Source organism: Pseudonaja textilis, chromosome Z, assembly GCF_049901715.1.
Source record: "Pseudonaja textilis isolate UNSWEBS1 chromosome Z, rPseTex1.2, whole genome shotgun sequence".
Lineage (NCBI taxonomy): Eukaryota > Metazoa > Chordata > Lepidosauria > Squamata > Elapidae > Pseudonaja > Pseudonaja textilis.
The window spans coordinates 62,774,655-62,790,562 of record NC_142008.1 but is presented as its reverse complement, the minus strand read 5'-3'; the positions used below and the strand labels follow the sequence as shown (position 1 = coordinate 62,790,562).

The 15,908-nt window shown below is 33.0% G+C and overlaps 1 protein-coding gene across 3 annotated transcripts in view; it reads left to right on the top strand.

The window, feature by feature from the left end:
- PDE1C (phosphodiesterase 1C) overlaps window positions 1-15,908 on the top strand; it is a 335,246-nt gene that overhangs the window by 312,632 nt on the left and 6,706 nt on the right. Inside the window, exon 17 of one of the 3 annotated variants that reach the window (XM_087917921.1) lies at window positions 3,193-3,966. The exons of the other annotated variants lie outside the window; for them this stretch is intronic. Coding sequence (XP_087774047.1) covers window positions 3,193-3,206 — 14 coding nt within the window. The 3' untranslated portion in view covers window positions 3,207-3,966. Of the gene's footprint in view, window positions 1-3,192; window positions 3,967-15,908 lie in introns of those variants that run through there. 3 annotated transcript variants of the gene reach the window in all.

Here is a 15,908-nt window from a genome sequence, read left to right as displayed (position 1 = left end):
TCAGCAGGTTCTGACCAGTTCTGGAGAACTAGTAATGGAAATTTTGAGTAGCTCAGAGAACTGGCAAATACCACCCCTGACTGGAGATTTTACAGTATCCTTCCCTTGCCACACCCGCCCACAGAATCGATAGTAAAAATTTTTGAATCCCACCACTTGTGGGATGGCTGTTGATTTTCTTTTTGTTAAATTAACATTTTACTTTGTTAAAATCTTCCTTAACATAGAACATATTTTTAGATCTGTAATAATTATTGTCCATTATTGTTCATTATTATCATTAAATCCATTCAGGATTAAACTTTTCAGTACTGCAGGCTACTTCTGCTGACTGCTTGTTGCCTGAAATTTGGCAGTTTGAATCTCACCAGGCTCAAGGCTGACAGCCTTCCATCCTTCCTAGGTTGGTAAAATGAGGACCCAGATTTTGGGGAATGCTCAGATAGAACTGTGAAGCAGTATATAAACTTAAATGCTATTGCTATTTAAGAATGTAATGCTAAACTCCAAACTTACCCTTTAGGAACCTGGTGCTAAAACTGAAACTAGCTGTTTAATCATTTCAATTTGTTGCTATTAATTGTTTTTATTTAATTTTGATGCACTGATATACATTACAGAAGAAAGCACAATATCAGAAAAAAGCAAAGATACTTTCACAATAAGGCAAAACCTGTTCAAAAAGAAAGCAAATTGCATATTTTCTTTTAAGTACCAGAGCTGATTGGAATTCAGAGTACCTGTGCACTTATTGAATGTAATCACCACTGAATATAATCAAACCTGGGAATATAGCTCAACACAACCAGAGAGCATCAAGTTATAAGAAGTTATGGCAACCATGAGGAATGTTATCCTGTTTTGTACTACTTTGTGTCTGATGCAGCTTCCGAGGTCATTCCTTTTGTTACAAAAAGATACAGAATCTGTTCCTCAAGGGAATACCTGAAATATCCCAGCTTTCCTTGTCTAATTTTTAAAGAAGCAGTCATATCTCATCTTTGCTGAAGGAAGTTCTAGATTCAGTAAATAGGAATAGAGAAGCTTCTTTTTCAAATCCAAATAAAATTGGGCAAGATGAGGGTAGTCTAATGTGGTATAGGTCAGCTTTTTATATATCTGTGTAAATTAATTTCACTTTGAACTATTAGGGGCATAAGGAAAAAACAAGCACAACTCGAATTAGTGGCAACTTTAATAATCATTTAGATTGTTGTTTTTATTTTACTAGCAGGTACAAAGTGCCAAATATAACATATTCCAAAAGACAAAAGAACAACAGGGAATGGCAACACATTTTTTAATTAGAGTTCCTTGATGGCTATTAGTTATTGTATCATCTAGGCTACTCAGTTTCCTTCCTCCTGACTCTGCTCTACATAAAAAAACTTAGTATTCTGTGAGTATGCTCAATCTTAACTTTCATGTTGGGAAAGCTCTTTTCCAAAGTTTTGTAAGTATTTCCAGAAATCATGTATATATAGGTGAAACTCGCAAAATTAGAATATTGTGCAAAAGTTCATTTATTTCAGTAATGCAACTTAAAAGGTGAAACTAATATATGAGATAGACTCATTACATGCAAAGCAAGATAGTTCAAGCCATGATGTGTCATAATTGAGATGATTATGGCTTACAGCTCATAAAAACCCCAAATCCAGAATCTCAGAAAATTAGAATATTGTGAAAAGGTTCAATATTCTAGGCTCAAAGTGTCCCACTCTAATCAGCTAATTAAGCCATAACACCTGCAAAGGGTTCCTGAGCCTTTAAACGGTCTCTCAGTCTGGTTCAGTAGGAATCACAATCATGGGAAAGACTGCTGACCTGACAGTTGTGCAGAAAACCATCATTGACAACCTCCATAAGGAGGGAAAGCCTCAAAAGGTAATTGCAAATGAAGTTGGATGTTCCCAAAGTGCTGTATCAAAGCACATCAATAGAAAGTTATGTGGAAGGGAAAAGTGTGGAAGAAAAAGGTGCACAAGCAGCAGGGATGACTGCAGCCTGGAGAGGATTGTCAGGAAAAGGCCATTCAAATGTGTTGGGGACTTTCACAAGGAGTGGAGTGAGGCTGGAGTCAGTGCATCAAGAGCCACCACACACAGACGGATCCTGGACATGGGCTTCAAATGTCATATTCCTCTTGTCAAGCCTCTCCTGAACAGCAAACAATGTCAGAAGCGTCTTACCTGGGCTAAAGAAAAACAGAACTGGTCTGTTGCTCAATGGTCCAAAGTCCTCTTTTCTGAGGAGAGCATCTTTTGCATCTCATTTGGAAACCAAGGACCCAGTGTCTGGAGGAAGAATGGAGAGGCACACACTGCAAGATGCTTGAAGTCCAGTGTGGAGTTTCCACAGTCTGTGTTGATTTGGGGAGCCATGTCATCTGCTGGTGTTGGTCCACTGTTCTTCATTAAGTCCAGGGTCAACACAGCCATCTACCAGGAGATTTTGGAGCATTTCATGCTTCCTTCTGCAGACGAGCTTTATGGGGATGCTGACTTCATTTTCCAACAGGGCTTGGCACCTGTCCATGCTGCCAAAAGCACCAAAACCTGGTTCAATGACCGTAGGATTACTGTGCTTGATTGGCCAGCAAACTCGCCTGACCTGAACCCCATAGAGAATCTATGGGGCATTGCCAAGAGAAAGATGAGAGACATGAGACCGAAGAATGCAGAAGAGCTGAAGGCCGCTATTGAAGCATCCTGGTCTTCCATAACACCTCAGCAGTGTCACAGGCTGATAGCTTCCGTGCCACACCATATTGAGGCAGTAATTGCTGCAAAAGGGGCCCAAACCAAGTTCTGAGTACATATGCATGCTTATACTTTTCAGAAGTCCGATATTGTTCTATGTACAATCCTTGTTTTATTGATTGAATGTAATATTCTAATTTTCTGAGATCGTGAATTTGGGGTTTTCATGAGCTGTAAGCCATAATTATCACAATTATGACTCATCATGGCTTGAACTATCTTGCTTTGCATGTAATGAGTCTATCTCATATATTAGTTTCACCTTTTAAGTTGCATTACTGAAATAAATGAACTTTTGCACGATATTCTAATTTTTCAAGTTTCACCTGTAGCTCCCTTTGGCAGAATCACTCTGGGAAGGAATTCCTTTGAGCAATAGCATAGTGATTGAATGTCTATTTGACAACTTTCTTTCTCTTTTTTTTTTCAGATACAGAAGAGTAAAAAACAAAACAAAACACATATGTAATCAAAAGGGAACTGCAAGTTTCTTTCATCATTTTAATTCATCTTCACTCTCCTATTCCCTCCACAAAGGCCAATTTCTGAAGGGCCTTATGCAGCTTTCCAAGCATCAGCTTCTGTCCACCTCCCATTAGCAACTTTGCCATTAATGATTGAGAGGTGGGCATATCCTACAAATTTGTTTTCCATTTAGGGTTTTCATTTATTTGAGTCTTTAAAAATAAATGAATTCCCTCTAGCAAAATAACTACTCTTTTGGGACTTGCAGAACAACCAGATGTGATGGTCACATGAGTGCCAGCTTGCGAACAATATTCTGATGTGATGAAGCAGAGAACTGACACATTCATGGAAAAAACCTTGAAAACCATTGTTATTTTAATGACCAAAGAAAGGAGAGAAAAAAGAAGAGGCATTGAACTGTCTATCAATATGAGCAATGGGTTTTGTTTTGTTTTTTTACAAAAAGAAATCTGGCTATTTTACCAATAAGTGGATTTTTGAATTCCTATACACTTTATAGTATTTTTTTTAAAAAAAACTGTAGATTTATTTGCTTGATATTTGGTTTCTACTTTGAATGCCATTCATTCTTTTATCATTTTGTTTTTGACATTTATTGATGAAATAATATTTCTGAAACCAGTAGTTAATGTGCCGTGTGCTTGTGTTTTGAACAATTCATTCTTTTTTCCTTTTAAAGATTACATCTGTCCTTTTAATTGATTTGAATAACACTAAAAATGGTAATGTCTCTTTCAAATTGAGTTCAACTCCTAAATCTAGGGTATTTAGGGTATCCTCAGGGAATTGTCAAAAAAGTTTTTAAAAATGGCAGATTAAATCTTGAAATTGAAACACTGCCATTCTTTATAAGTGGCACATGTGTGATGCATGTAAAAAAGGAGTAATTATGCAATCACAACTGACCTTTTTACCCTGTTGTGGACATGTCCAAGTAATTCTTAGCAACCTGAATTTTTCTATTTATACATGTTCTGCTAAATGAGCTACGGAAATTTAAATGGCCAATATTGTGTATCAAATACCAATACCAATTTTATATCAGTCAGATTTAATAGACTAGGTTCACCTGTTTGCCTCCTAATAATAAACAAGGGCATCTTGGCATCTAAGGCAGAGGTGTCAAACTGGCGGCCCATGGCGTCATGCACAGGCCACACCCACCATAGCTCCGCGAAGGAGAAAAATGTAATGATACATCACATGATGGCAATGTGACGCTGCAAGTTTGACACCTGTGATCTAAGGTTTCCAGATGATGTAGCACAACTACTAGCCATCTTTTATCACAGAGACAATTATCCTTTCATATTCATTTTATATATTCCAAATATATATTCCGAAGCTGACATTAACCTTTACTAGTTGAATAGTAGAATTCTTAAAATAAGCACTTTTTTTTCTTTTGTCTTAGTGTATCCAAGATACTTCCCTCCAATAAATAGCTAGACATAGCCAGTCGGTTGTGACTAGTCACTTAGTGACCATCTGAAGTAAGGTCATCTGAACACCCTATATATTTTAAGTTATTATTATTTATTAAACCCTTATGCTGTCCATCTTCCCTATAAGGTGACTTTGGGTGGCGAGAGATTACATATACACTTTGCATTAAAAGCAATTCCAATTGACCTAGAGCAAATTATTTCTTTCATAGTAAAAGTAATTCTTATTTATAAAATTAATTTCATATTATGTGTGTGCTGATATGTGTGCATTCCTCTATGTTTACCAGAATTTGTTTGCCCAGAATTCACTGTTATCTTTTTTGCCAGAATCTTTTAGCCTTAGTATGGGAATAATATTGTGATATTGTCCTATATTTTATGGTTATTTTAAAGATATCAAATAATACTGTCACACAGTACGTGAAAATGTAATTTTCTGTGCTTCTATCAGGTGGAAAACAGAAGCAGAATAGTGAGTTTAAATAGCAGATATGAAGTACAGGAAAACCACAGAGTGGTTTAGGCCCTGGCAATCCAGGATAAACCAGCTTCATTCTGCAGTCTCCTGAGGAACAGACTTATGGGCAACAAATTTCAGAACAGAACAACTGGAAGGAATCCGTTTCCAGAAGACTGCATCCTGCAATGAATGTGATGTGCTTCAGAGTATGTTAGCCCTTTAAAACATTAAAATGGAAGCCACTTCTTAATAATCTTAAACAAATACAATCCTTGTCTACCCCATCATTGGTGTATTTCTGGAGAAATAAAATAATACAGATATTAACCTAGCATCTTCTGGAGGCAAAATATATAATTTTTCTTCCATTAGGATTTTGAATTAATTAGAACTCAGATTAATTGCAAATATTCTACCCATTTGTGACATTATTTTTCTCCTCTATGAAATGAAAAACAATGTATGTGTATTTTTAACACAAAGCCCAAGGACTCTTTGCATTAAGTATGCTAACAATTGGGCTCATTTTTAATTTAACCAATAGTTATTCTATTGGTTTTGAAATTGCAATCACAAATAGTTCATATATATATATATATATATATATATAAATTTTATTGAACAAAAAAGGGAAAAAACATTTAAAAACAATAAACATGGTATAATTCTCCTGACATACCTAGTTGTCTTACATTGCTAATTCATATGAAGAATAATACATACATAATACATAAAATATATTTACATTCTATATACATAATATATAATATATGCATTAATATTAGACATTTTAATGCTCCTGATCCTTCCTTTTTTCCAACCAGTGGTAAAACTTTCCCCATATTTTATAATATTCAAATTCGTCCTTATTTTTTAATTCTTGTGACATTTCTGCGCATGTCCAAATTTTTCTAATTATTTCTATTTTGTCTGGTATTTCCTTACATTTCCATTTTTGAGCATAAATTAATCTTGCAGCTGTGATTAAATGTATTATTTGATATATTATATCTTTATTATATTTCTATAAATTGATTCCCAATAAAAAAATTCTGGTTTGTGTTCTACTTTAATTTCACACATCTCTTCTAACCATCTCTGGATTTTGTGCCCAAAATTTTGGGCTTTTCTACAATGTCACCATACATGATAGTACGACCCATTTTCCCTTAACATATTTCCAATATATAGGGGACAAATTTGGGTACATTTTAGTCAATTTGATGGTGGGGATATGCCATCTATAAACATTTTATATAAGTTTTCTTTATACGATGTGGCCAATGTTATTTTTTTATTTTGTTCCCATTGAATTTGCCATTTGTCCAAATTTATACTATGCCCAAAATCTTTCATCCATGCCAACATTGTTTCTTTTACTTTTTCTTCCTCTAATTTACATTCCAATAGTACACTATAAATTTTCCTTATCATTTTATCTTCTGTTCCCAATAATATTTCATCTAATTGTGTTTTTTGCTTATTAATTCCCCAATCTTTCATGTCTTTCCTATAACTCGATTTGGACTTGTAGATAAGCCCACCATTCTATATCCATTCCTTGGTTTTTCAGTTCTTGCCTTGATTTTAATTCTCCTGTCTCATTTATGATATCCTCATGACTAATAATTTTTCCTTGATGAAGTAAATGTGGATATATCAGAGCTTCCAGTGTGGATAACCATATTGGTGTTTCTACATATATTTGTTGTCTAGTTTTATTCCATGCCAGTAACAAAGACTGCCTGATTTTGTGTCTTTGGAAATATCTGTGGACCTCTTGTCTGTCCTGCCATAAAAAAGCATGCCATCCTGCCTGTAAGTTGTAACCTTCTAAAGCTAACATTTTTCTATTCTTAAGGTTTATCCATATTTTACCCATGTGAGGATTGCAGCCCTATAGTATATTTCCCAATCAGGCAAACCAAATCCACCCCTTTCTTTAGCATCTTGCAGCAATTTTAATTTAATTCTAGGTTTTTTCTTTTGCCATATAAATTTCAGTGTTAATTTATCCAAATTATCAAAAAAATTCTAATTTTACAGGGACATTTTGAAAAAGAAACAATAATTTTGGTAGTATGTTCATTTTTATGATTGCTATTCTGCCCATGAAGGATACTCTTAATTTACTACATTTTTCAAGTCTTCTGTTATACGTTTAATTAATGGAGTATAGTTGTCATCTTTAATTGTTATACATCTTGCAGAAATCATAATCCCCAAGTATTTTACTTTATATGTTATCTGGATGTCCATTATCTTGGTCAGTGCTTCTTTTTGTTTATTTGTCATACTTTTTGTAATTATTTTTGTTTTTCCCTATTAATTTTTAGTCCTGCAACTTCTCCAAATTCCTCTGAAGTTTCTATAAGTTTTGGTACAAATAGTTCTAATAGGTAATGCACACACTTGTACAGTAGGGTCCAAAGATAAAAAGGTGCTTCAGAAAGGGCATGTACATTCCACCCCTCTGCAACTTATTGAAGTGTTTTCCTGGATAGTTGTGTTTGCAGTGGGCACCCATGTGATCACAAGAAAAGATTCAGCCATTTCAAGAATTGAGGACAGTTCTTGTGTGTTCTGAGGCATATTTTTGTCCTTATGTCTGAAATGTTGTATAATCTAAATGTGCAAAAAAAAATTCTTTATAAATTTTTATTGGTTTTGAAGACAAACATAGACAAACAAAACATAAAAACATCAAGCCATCTTCCATATATATACACACAGTGTGTCAGTTGGTTTACAAATTGTTTTGTGCTTCCATTTCATAATCTTCAATTACAATTACATTGTATATATTCTCAAATTTTCAATCAAATATTAAGTACATTAATATCATTGTTAATCAATCATTTGACTATACTTTTATTCATTCATGTTTTATGAAATAATCCGTATTTTACTTAATTTGTTTTATGACAGTTCATATTATTATCTCAAATCTATCCCACAATCATTTTGTAGATATAATAAGAAAAGAATAGATCTTTATGTATTTATTATTTTCTAAGAATCTACATATTTCATTACCTTATTTATTGTCTAACCATTGATAGAATAGATTTCAAATTTTATAAAATTATTTATCATCTTGTTCTCTGATTTCAAATGTCAATCTACTCATTTCAGCACATTCCAATATTTTCTTAATGATTTCCTCCTGTAATACTATATTCTCATTTTTCCAGTTTTTGGCAAATACAATCCTAGCCGCTGTTTATATATTTACAGTCAGGTATTTCAATTCTTTACTATATATTTCAGGCAAAACTCCAAATAAAAATATCTCTGATTTCAAGTCTATATGTTTTTTTTGTCATTTTTTCCAACCACGTATGGATTTTGGTCCAATATTTTTTGGCATCTGCACAAGTCCACCACATATGGTAATATGAGCCTGGTATCTGTTGACATTTCCAACATTTTTCAGATTTGTTCTTGAACATTCTTGCTATTCTTGTCAGGGGAAAATGCCACCTGTAAAACATCTTATACAAATTTTCTTTATATGCTGTTGACATTGTCATCTTATAATTTTGAGACCACAATTTTTGCCATTTCTCTAGATCAATCCCATATCCAAAATTCTTCCCCCAAGCAATCATAGTTTCTTTAACTTGTTCTTCTTCTAGTTTAATTTCTAATAAATATCCATATGATTTTTTAATCACCTTTTCATCAGTACCTGTCAAAATCTTATCTAAATCAGTCAGTTTATCATAGAAACCTTCTGTTTTAGAATCTTTATCATACCTTGAATGTATTTGCGTATATGAAAACCAATTCATCTTTATACCTTGTTCCTCTAATTTTTGCATAGATTTTTCACCCTTTTCATTCAATATTTCACCATATCTAACTGTTTGTTCCTTTTTATATATTATAGGATAAGAAAATGCTTCAATAGTCGATAGCCAGACTGGAATTTTCAAATAACATTGCCTTTTAGTCTTCTCCCAATTTAACCACAGAGACTCCCCTATATAATGTCTTTTAAAATACCCCTGTGTTCTAGTTCCTTTATACCATAGAAAAGCATGCCACCCCAACAACAGAACATGTCCTTCTAATGTCAACAGTCTAGTATTTCTTAATGTTATCCATTTCTTAACCCACATCAAATATGTAGCTCCCAATTAGGCAAACCAAATCCTCCTTTTATTCTGGCATCTTGCAAAAGTTTTAACTTTACTCTCGCTTTCTTACCTTGCCATATATATTTCAACACAATTTTATTTAAATCTTCAAGGTAATCTTTTCCAAGCCTAACTGGAATTCTTTGGAACGAATATAAAATTCTGGGTAGTATATTCATCTTGATTGTTGATATTCTCCCTATTAATGACAGTTGTAAATTTTCCCATTTCTCCAAATCTAGTGCTATTTGCTGCTTAAGTTTGATATAATTATTCTTTTAGTGTGCGACATCTTGCTGTCAAATGTATCCTCAAGTACTTGATCTTATTCGTGACCTGAATTTTCAGTACATCTGCCAATTCTTCCTTTTGTCTTGATAGCATATTCTTTGTCAAGATCTTTGTTTTATCTTTATTTATTTTCAAACCAGCCACTTTTCCATATACCTCTATCTTTTCTATAAATTTTGATGCTGTTTCTAGTGGGTCTTCTAAAATGAAAACCAGATCATCTGTGAATGCTTGCAACTTGAATTCTTCCTTTTTAATTTTCATCCCTTTTATATCCTTTTCTTCTCTAATATTTCTGTTTAACACTTCCAAGGTTAACACAAACAACAAAGGTGATAATGGGCACCCTTGTCTTGTACCTTTTCTTATATCAATAGAGTCTGTCCGTTCTCCCTCTATCATTACCTTTGCTGTTTGGTTATGATATATAGCTTCTATTGCTTGAATAATTTTTTTTACCAAAGCCCATCTGTTCCAGTTGTAATAACATGAATCGCCAATTCACATTATCAAATGCCTTCTGTGCATCTAAAAATATCAAAGATCAAAGATGTTTTGTTTGTTTATTTGTTTTTAAAAACTAATAAAATTGTTTTCATATATATATATATATATATATATATATATATATATATATATATATATATATATATATATATATATCAAAGCCATTTGCTTTTCAGAGTGTGCCTCGTAGTATTCCAAAGTGTCCAAGATTACTCTCATATTGTCTTTAATTTGTCTCTTTGGCAGAAATCCATTTTGATCAGGGTGGATAAAATTGTTTAAGGATTTTTTAAGTCTGCCAATATTGAAGCAAAAATTTTATAATCTGCGTTTAGTAAGGAAATAGGTCTATAATTCTTGATTTGTAATGGATCAGCCTCCACTTTGGGACAAGTGTAATATAAGCTTGTGACCATGATTTGGGTATCTTCTTCTTTAACATAACTTCGTTCATAACTTCTAGCAATGGAAGGTTCAACGATTCTTGTAGTGTTTTATAAAATTCTGCCGGAAGTCCATCTGGGTCTGATGCCTTTCCATTGTTTTGCTTCTTAAGTGCTTCAGTTAACTCCATCATCGTTATATTGTTTTCTAACATTGTTTCAATCTCTTTAGGCATCTGGGGTAGATTAGCATTCTGTAAGTACTGTTTAACTCTTTCCTCATCAATATTCTCTTGTGTGTATAGTTTCCCATAATAGTCTCGTATAATTTCCTTCTTCTCTTTACTACCATAGCAAACTTGGCCTTGGTCATCTATTAATTGCAATATTTTCCTTGATTCTTTCTCCTTTCCCAATTTGTATGCTAACCATCTACCTGGTTTATTTGCATCTTCAAAATAGTTCTGTTTCGCACCTCTGATTTTCTGTGCTAGTTCTTCTTTTTCCATTAGTCCCATTTTATGTTTAATTATATCCATTTTTAACTTAATGTCCTTTTTCTGTGGCATTTTCTGTAGCTCTTTTTCAAGTCTTTTATGCTCATCCTCTAGGGCCTTAGAGGCTAGCCTTTTCATAATATTCCTTTTCCTTGTATAGTCTCTAACATATGCCTTCATTGTATCCCATACATTCTGAATTGATGTATCTTCTTTTTTGTTTTCTCTAAAGAAAAAGGCCAATTCTTTCTCCATCCACTGTATGAAGTCTTTTTCCTTTGATATAGTATTATTTAACGTCCATCTAGATCTTCTTCTTTGTCCTTTCCATTTAATTGTCATTGGATTGTGATCTGCCCAAGTATTTGTTTCAATATTTATTTCTTGAATATTTTCTAACAATTCTGTTAACATCCATATCATATCTATTCTAGACCATGATAAATGTCTGTTTGAATAGAAGGTGTATTGTTTAGTCTTAGCATTTTTCTCTCTCCATGTATCTTTTACATTTATTTCATCTATCATTTTGAAAAAGGATTTAGGAAGAGTCTTCCTGTTTTGCTTTGTTGTTTTCTGTGCAGTATAGTCCAATTTATTATCTACAATCCCATTAAAGTCTCCCATCATAACTATATTAGCATAATTCAGTTCAATTATTTTCATATGTAATTTTCTATAAAATTCTTCTTGATTGTCATTTGGGGCAGAGATTGCAATCAGGAGTGTTTTCATATTATTGTCCATTATTTCCACCATTAGTATTCTTCCGTCATCATCAATATAAATCAATTTTGCTGGGGTGGTCTCTTTAATATATAAAACCACTCCTCTTTTCTTACATTGTGTCAAGGAAGTAAATATTTTCCCTAATTTTGCCTGTACCAGCAATTGTTCATATTGTTTTTTAATATGTACTTCTTGTAGACAAATTATATCAAATTTTAATTTCTCTAATTTATGGAAGGTTTTCCTTCTTTTAATGGCTGAGTTAAGTCCATTTATATTGATTGTAATCATTTTTTTCTCTTCCATGGTTATATTTTATAGTTAGGTTTAGCAGCTCTCATAGATCTTAGTTCATGTTGTTCTTTGACTTCCACCTTTCTGCCTACTGCACCTTCTTTCTTTTCAGTTGCTATTTGGCAGTCCTCTTGGAATTCAATTAGTGACATTTCTTTTTCGCCTCCTCCTCTTTCCCTCCAAAATGTTCTGTATAAAATAATTCAGCTTTCTCAATTGAGTCAATTCTATGTCTTTGTTCTTGCACTGTGAACATTAAACCTTCTGCAATCAGCCATCTATAATTCACCTCTTTTTAAAGTAGAATTTTAGTCAGAAATCGGTATTCTCTTCTCATCTCTCTCACTCTTCTGAGTACTTGTTTCAAGACCACAATCTCCTTGTCTTTATATTTCAATGTTTTCTCTCTTGCCACTTGCAATATTTGCGTGTTAATGGCTTTCTTTGTAAATCTGATGTGAACTTCTCTTGTTAAGCTATTTCTCATTGCATATCTTGTGAAGACTCGATAAACTTCATCTATTCCATCCATCATCTTCTGTTTAGTTATTTCTAGAGTTTCAGCCAAAATTTCTATCATTATCTCAGCTAAGTTTTGTCCCTTTTCTTCCTCTGGAATCTGAGATAAAATTCTGATCTGTCTATCTCCCATCTCAACATCCCACTTTTATCTTGTTCAACCAAAGTTATTCTGCTATCAATATCTTCAATCTTCTTATCTCTTTGTTTATCTTCTTCTTCAATTTTTTGGAATCTCTCATCATACTTCATCATAATTTGTTGAATGTTCTCCACCTTTTCATCAGTTTTTCCTGTTCTTTGTTCAATGTTCTCTCTCTTGCATAATCATCTGCAGCGTCACTTTTTCCTGTTCTTTTTTTGCTGTAACATAGCCTGTATTGAGTGTTGTCCTCCAGATGGTGAAGAGGAAGAAGTAGAAGTTGAGGAACCAGGGGCTGTTGGTTTCCTACTCATTTCAGACAATTCAAAATCTTCAGGTTCTTCTAGACCTTAATCCACATATGACATAACCAATTGTAATTCCAAGTAAAAATAGTGGGAAAAATGAAGCCAAATAACAACAACAACAACAACAACAACAATAACAATAACAATAACAATAATAATAATAATAATAATAATAATAATAAAACATTCTTCAGGTTCTTGTATACCTTAATCCAATTGATTGGTTAGATTGCAGTAAAAACTCAAAAATGAAAGAAAAGACCATAAACACACAGAAAAAAGGAAAAAATTGTTAAATCCTGAACAGGCAGAAAAATAAAAAAATAAAAAACTGAAGAAGAGAAAAGAAAAGTTCTTCAGGTTCTTCAACACCTTAATCCAATTAAAAAGTCTCAGGTATAAAAGGATGCATAATAAAAAAAAGAAAGCCACAAAAAAACCCAATATGGAAGGTAAATAGAAAAAAATATAAAGGAGGGAGAGAGAAAAAGAAAAGAGACTACTCCTTAAAAAAGAAAAAGGAAGGAAATCATTAATACTAAAGCTTTTCCTTTAAAATAAAATGCAAATGTAAAAATTAGACTTCAAAAACAAAAGAAAGACAAAAACAAGTTCCAAAAGGCCAAAGATCCAAATAGCTATTACAAAAAGTAAGCTAGTAGGGAGATGGTCTGTTAAAGTAAGAAATAAACCCAGTTTAAAAAAGTAAAAAGAGCACACTGCACCTTGTTTGGTTATCCAAGGCTTTTGTTAAAATTTAAAACTCTCTTCTCCCGAGTCTTATCACCTTTTTTTCCTATAAACTTCAACACCAGACTCTAGCTATTGATAGAAACCCAGAAGAGCATCTGCAATAATACTCTCCCATGCTCTTCCCTCTATCTTATCAAACAGGCAATGTCCTTGAAAAGAAGTCTCAGTTCTTTCACAGCTTTGTCTGGTCAAGAAAAAAAAGAGATAGAATATTTCCAAGCCTCTAGTTGGCAGTGTTACAAAGTTTCTTCTGCTTTCACTTTCCCCCTCCTTTTCCAAACAAGATATAATAAAAATTAATTAAAAAGGGAAAAAGATATTTAAAAAGATGACTAGGAGTCTCTAGCCTAAAATATTATAAAGTCAAAAAGGAAAGAAAGAATAGGTGGAAGAAGAGAGAAAAAAAAACAGTCCAGTTTCAAAATCTAAAATCATGTGTAAAAAATCCAGCAATGAGAAAACAAAATATTACTTTGACTTCCTGTTTAAAATCGCCGCTTAATCACTTCTGTCAAAACTTTTACAGATTCTTTCTTTTCCTTAGGATGTCCTTTCCAATTTTAAAATAAAGAAAAAATTATCACCAAACCGGCACACTTTCTCTTTCCGTTCTCTTCATTTTGGAGCTGTCCCAACTTCAGCAGCTGAAGTAAATGTATGAAGCTCAACACAGATTTTGTGAAAAGATGATGTCTAAGGAAACTTTAATGATTCCAGAGGGAGCAGTGATATTCCCTCTAAACAAAATATTTTATTTAGTTGGGACAATATTAATATACCGCAGCACAGAATTGTGACAACCAAACTTTTTTTTTTAGTATTAAATGCAATAAGCAGTTTCTTCGTTAATGATTGTTAACCCATTGTTGACAGGAAAATGCAACTAGAGAAACTGCAATTCTACTGCCACTTATTTGGGAATATAAGCCCCATAAAATTCCATAAGACATTTTAAAGTTAAATTAAAGAAATTTGCACATTTTGGAGGGCGGAGCTAGCATCACAACGATAGGGCATGCGATCTTGGGTAAGACAACATTTGCAAAAGATACGTAAATTCTGCCATTAATTTTGACATTTCATAAGAATTATGTGTAATTTTATAAAGTGAAAGAATTCTTTCAGGGCAGAAAAAAAGTACACCACACAATATATAATTTAATTGGAGAATCTGCTTCCACATAATATAATGATAGCTATTAGTATAGCTACTCAGCCAGATTTCTGAACAATTTGTCTGACAATGGGTCAGCCTCATGGCAACTTTTCCCTGCCCATTCAAAACCATCTATTGGAAGTCAGAAAAGAAAGTATGCTTTCATTTCCTACTTGCAAATTTTCCAGAAATATGTAGTTAATGATTTTGAAAATCTAATTCTGGACCCATAGTGCTAGGTTCTCCTAAAGTCTCTATATTCAGATGCCATTCTTCCATAATGTGATCTAATATAATAGTATGGAAACAATGAGGCATCATTTCAGTAGAAATTTACAATATGATTATTATATTATTTTATAAAATTAGGCATACTTTCCCACTTGTATTATCTAATGTTTATCCTAAGATTACTATAATAGCACTTAAAATAAATGGACTCAATATCCTTTTGTTAAGGAAATTTATTTATTTATTTATTTTTATTTTTATTTGTCAATTGCTTACAAGATAATAGGTATAAGTAAAAACATAGTTATGAATACAAGGATACATATAAGAAAAATAAAAAAAATATAAAAGAAACAATAGGACAGGGACCGTAGGCACATTGGTGCGCTTATGCACCCCCCCTACAGACCTCTTAGGAAAGGGGTGAGGTCAATAGTACACTGTCTAAAGTTAAAGTTTTTGGGGTTTGGGGAAAAAAAACCACAGAGTCAGGTAGAGTATTCCAGATATTGATCACTCTGTTGCTGAAGTCATATTTCCTGCAATCAAGTTTGGTGCGATTAACCTTGAGTTTGTATCTATTGTTTGCTCTAGTGTTGTTATGGTTGAAGCTGAAGTATTCATTGACAGGTAGGACATTGCAATGTATGATTTTATATACTATACTTAGATCAGACCGAAGGCAGCATAGTTCTAATTTTCTAGATCTAGAATTTCAAGTCTGATGGCATAAGGTATTCTGCAATGAGTAGAGGAGTGGAGAACTCTTCTTGTGAAATATTTCTGGACATTCTCAA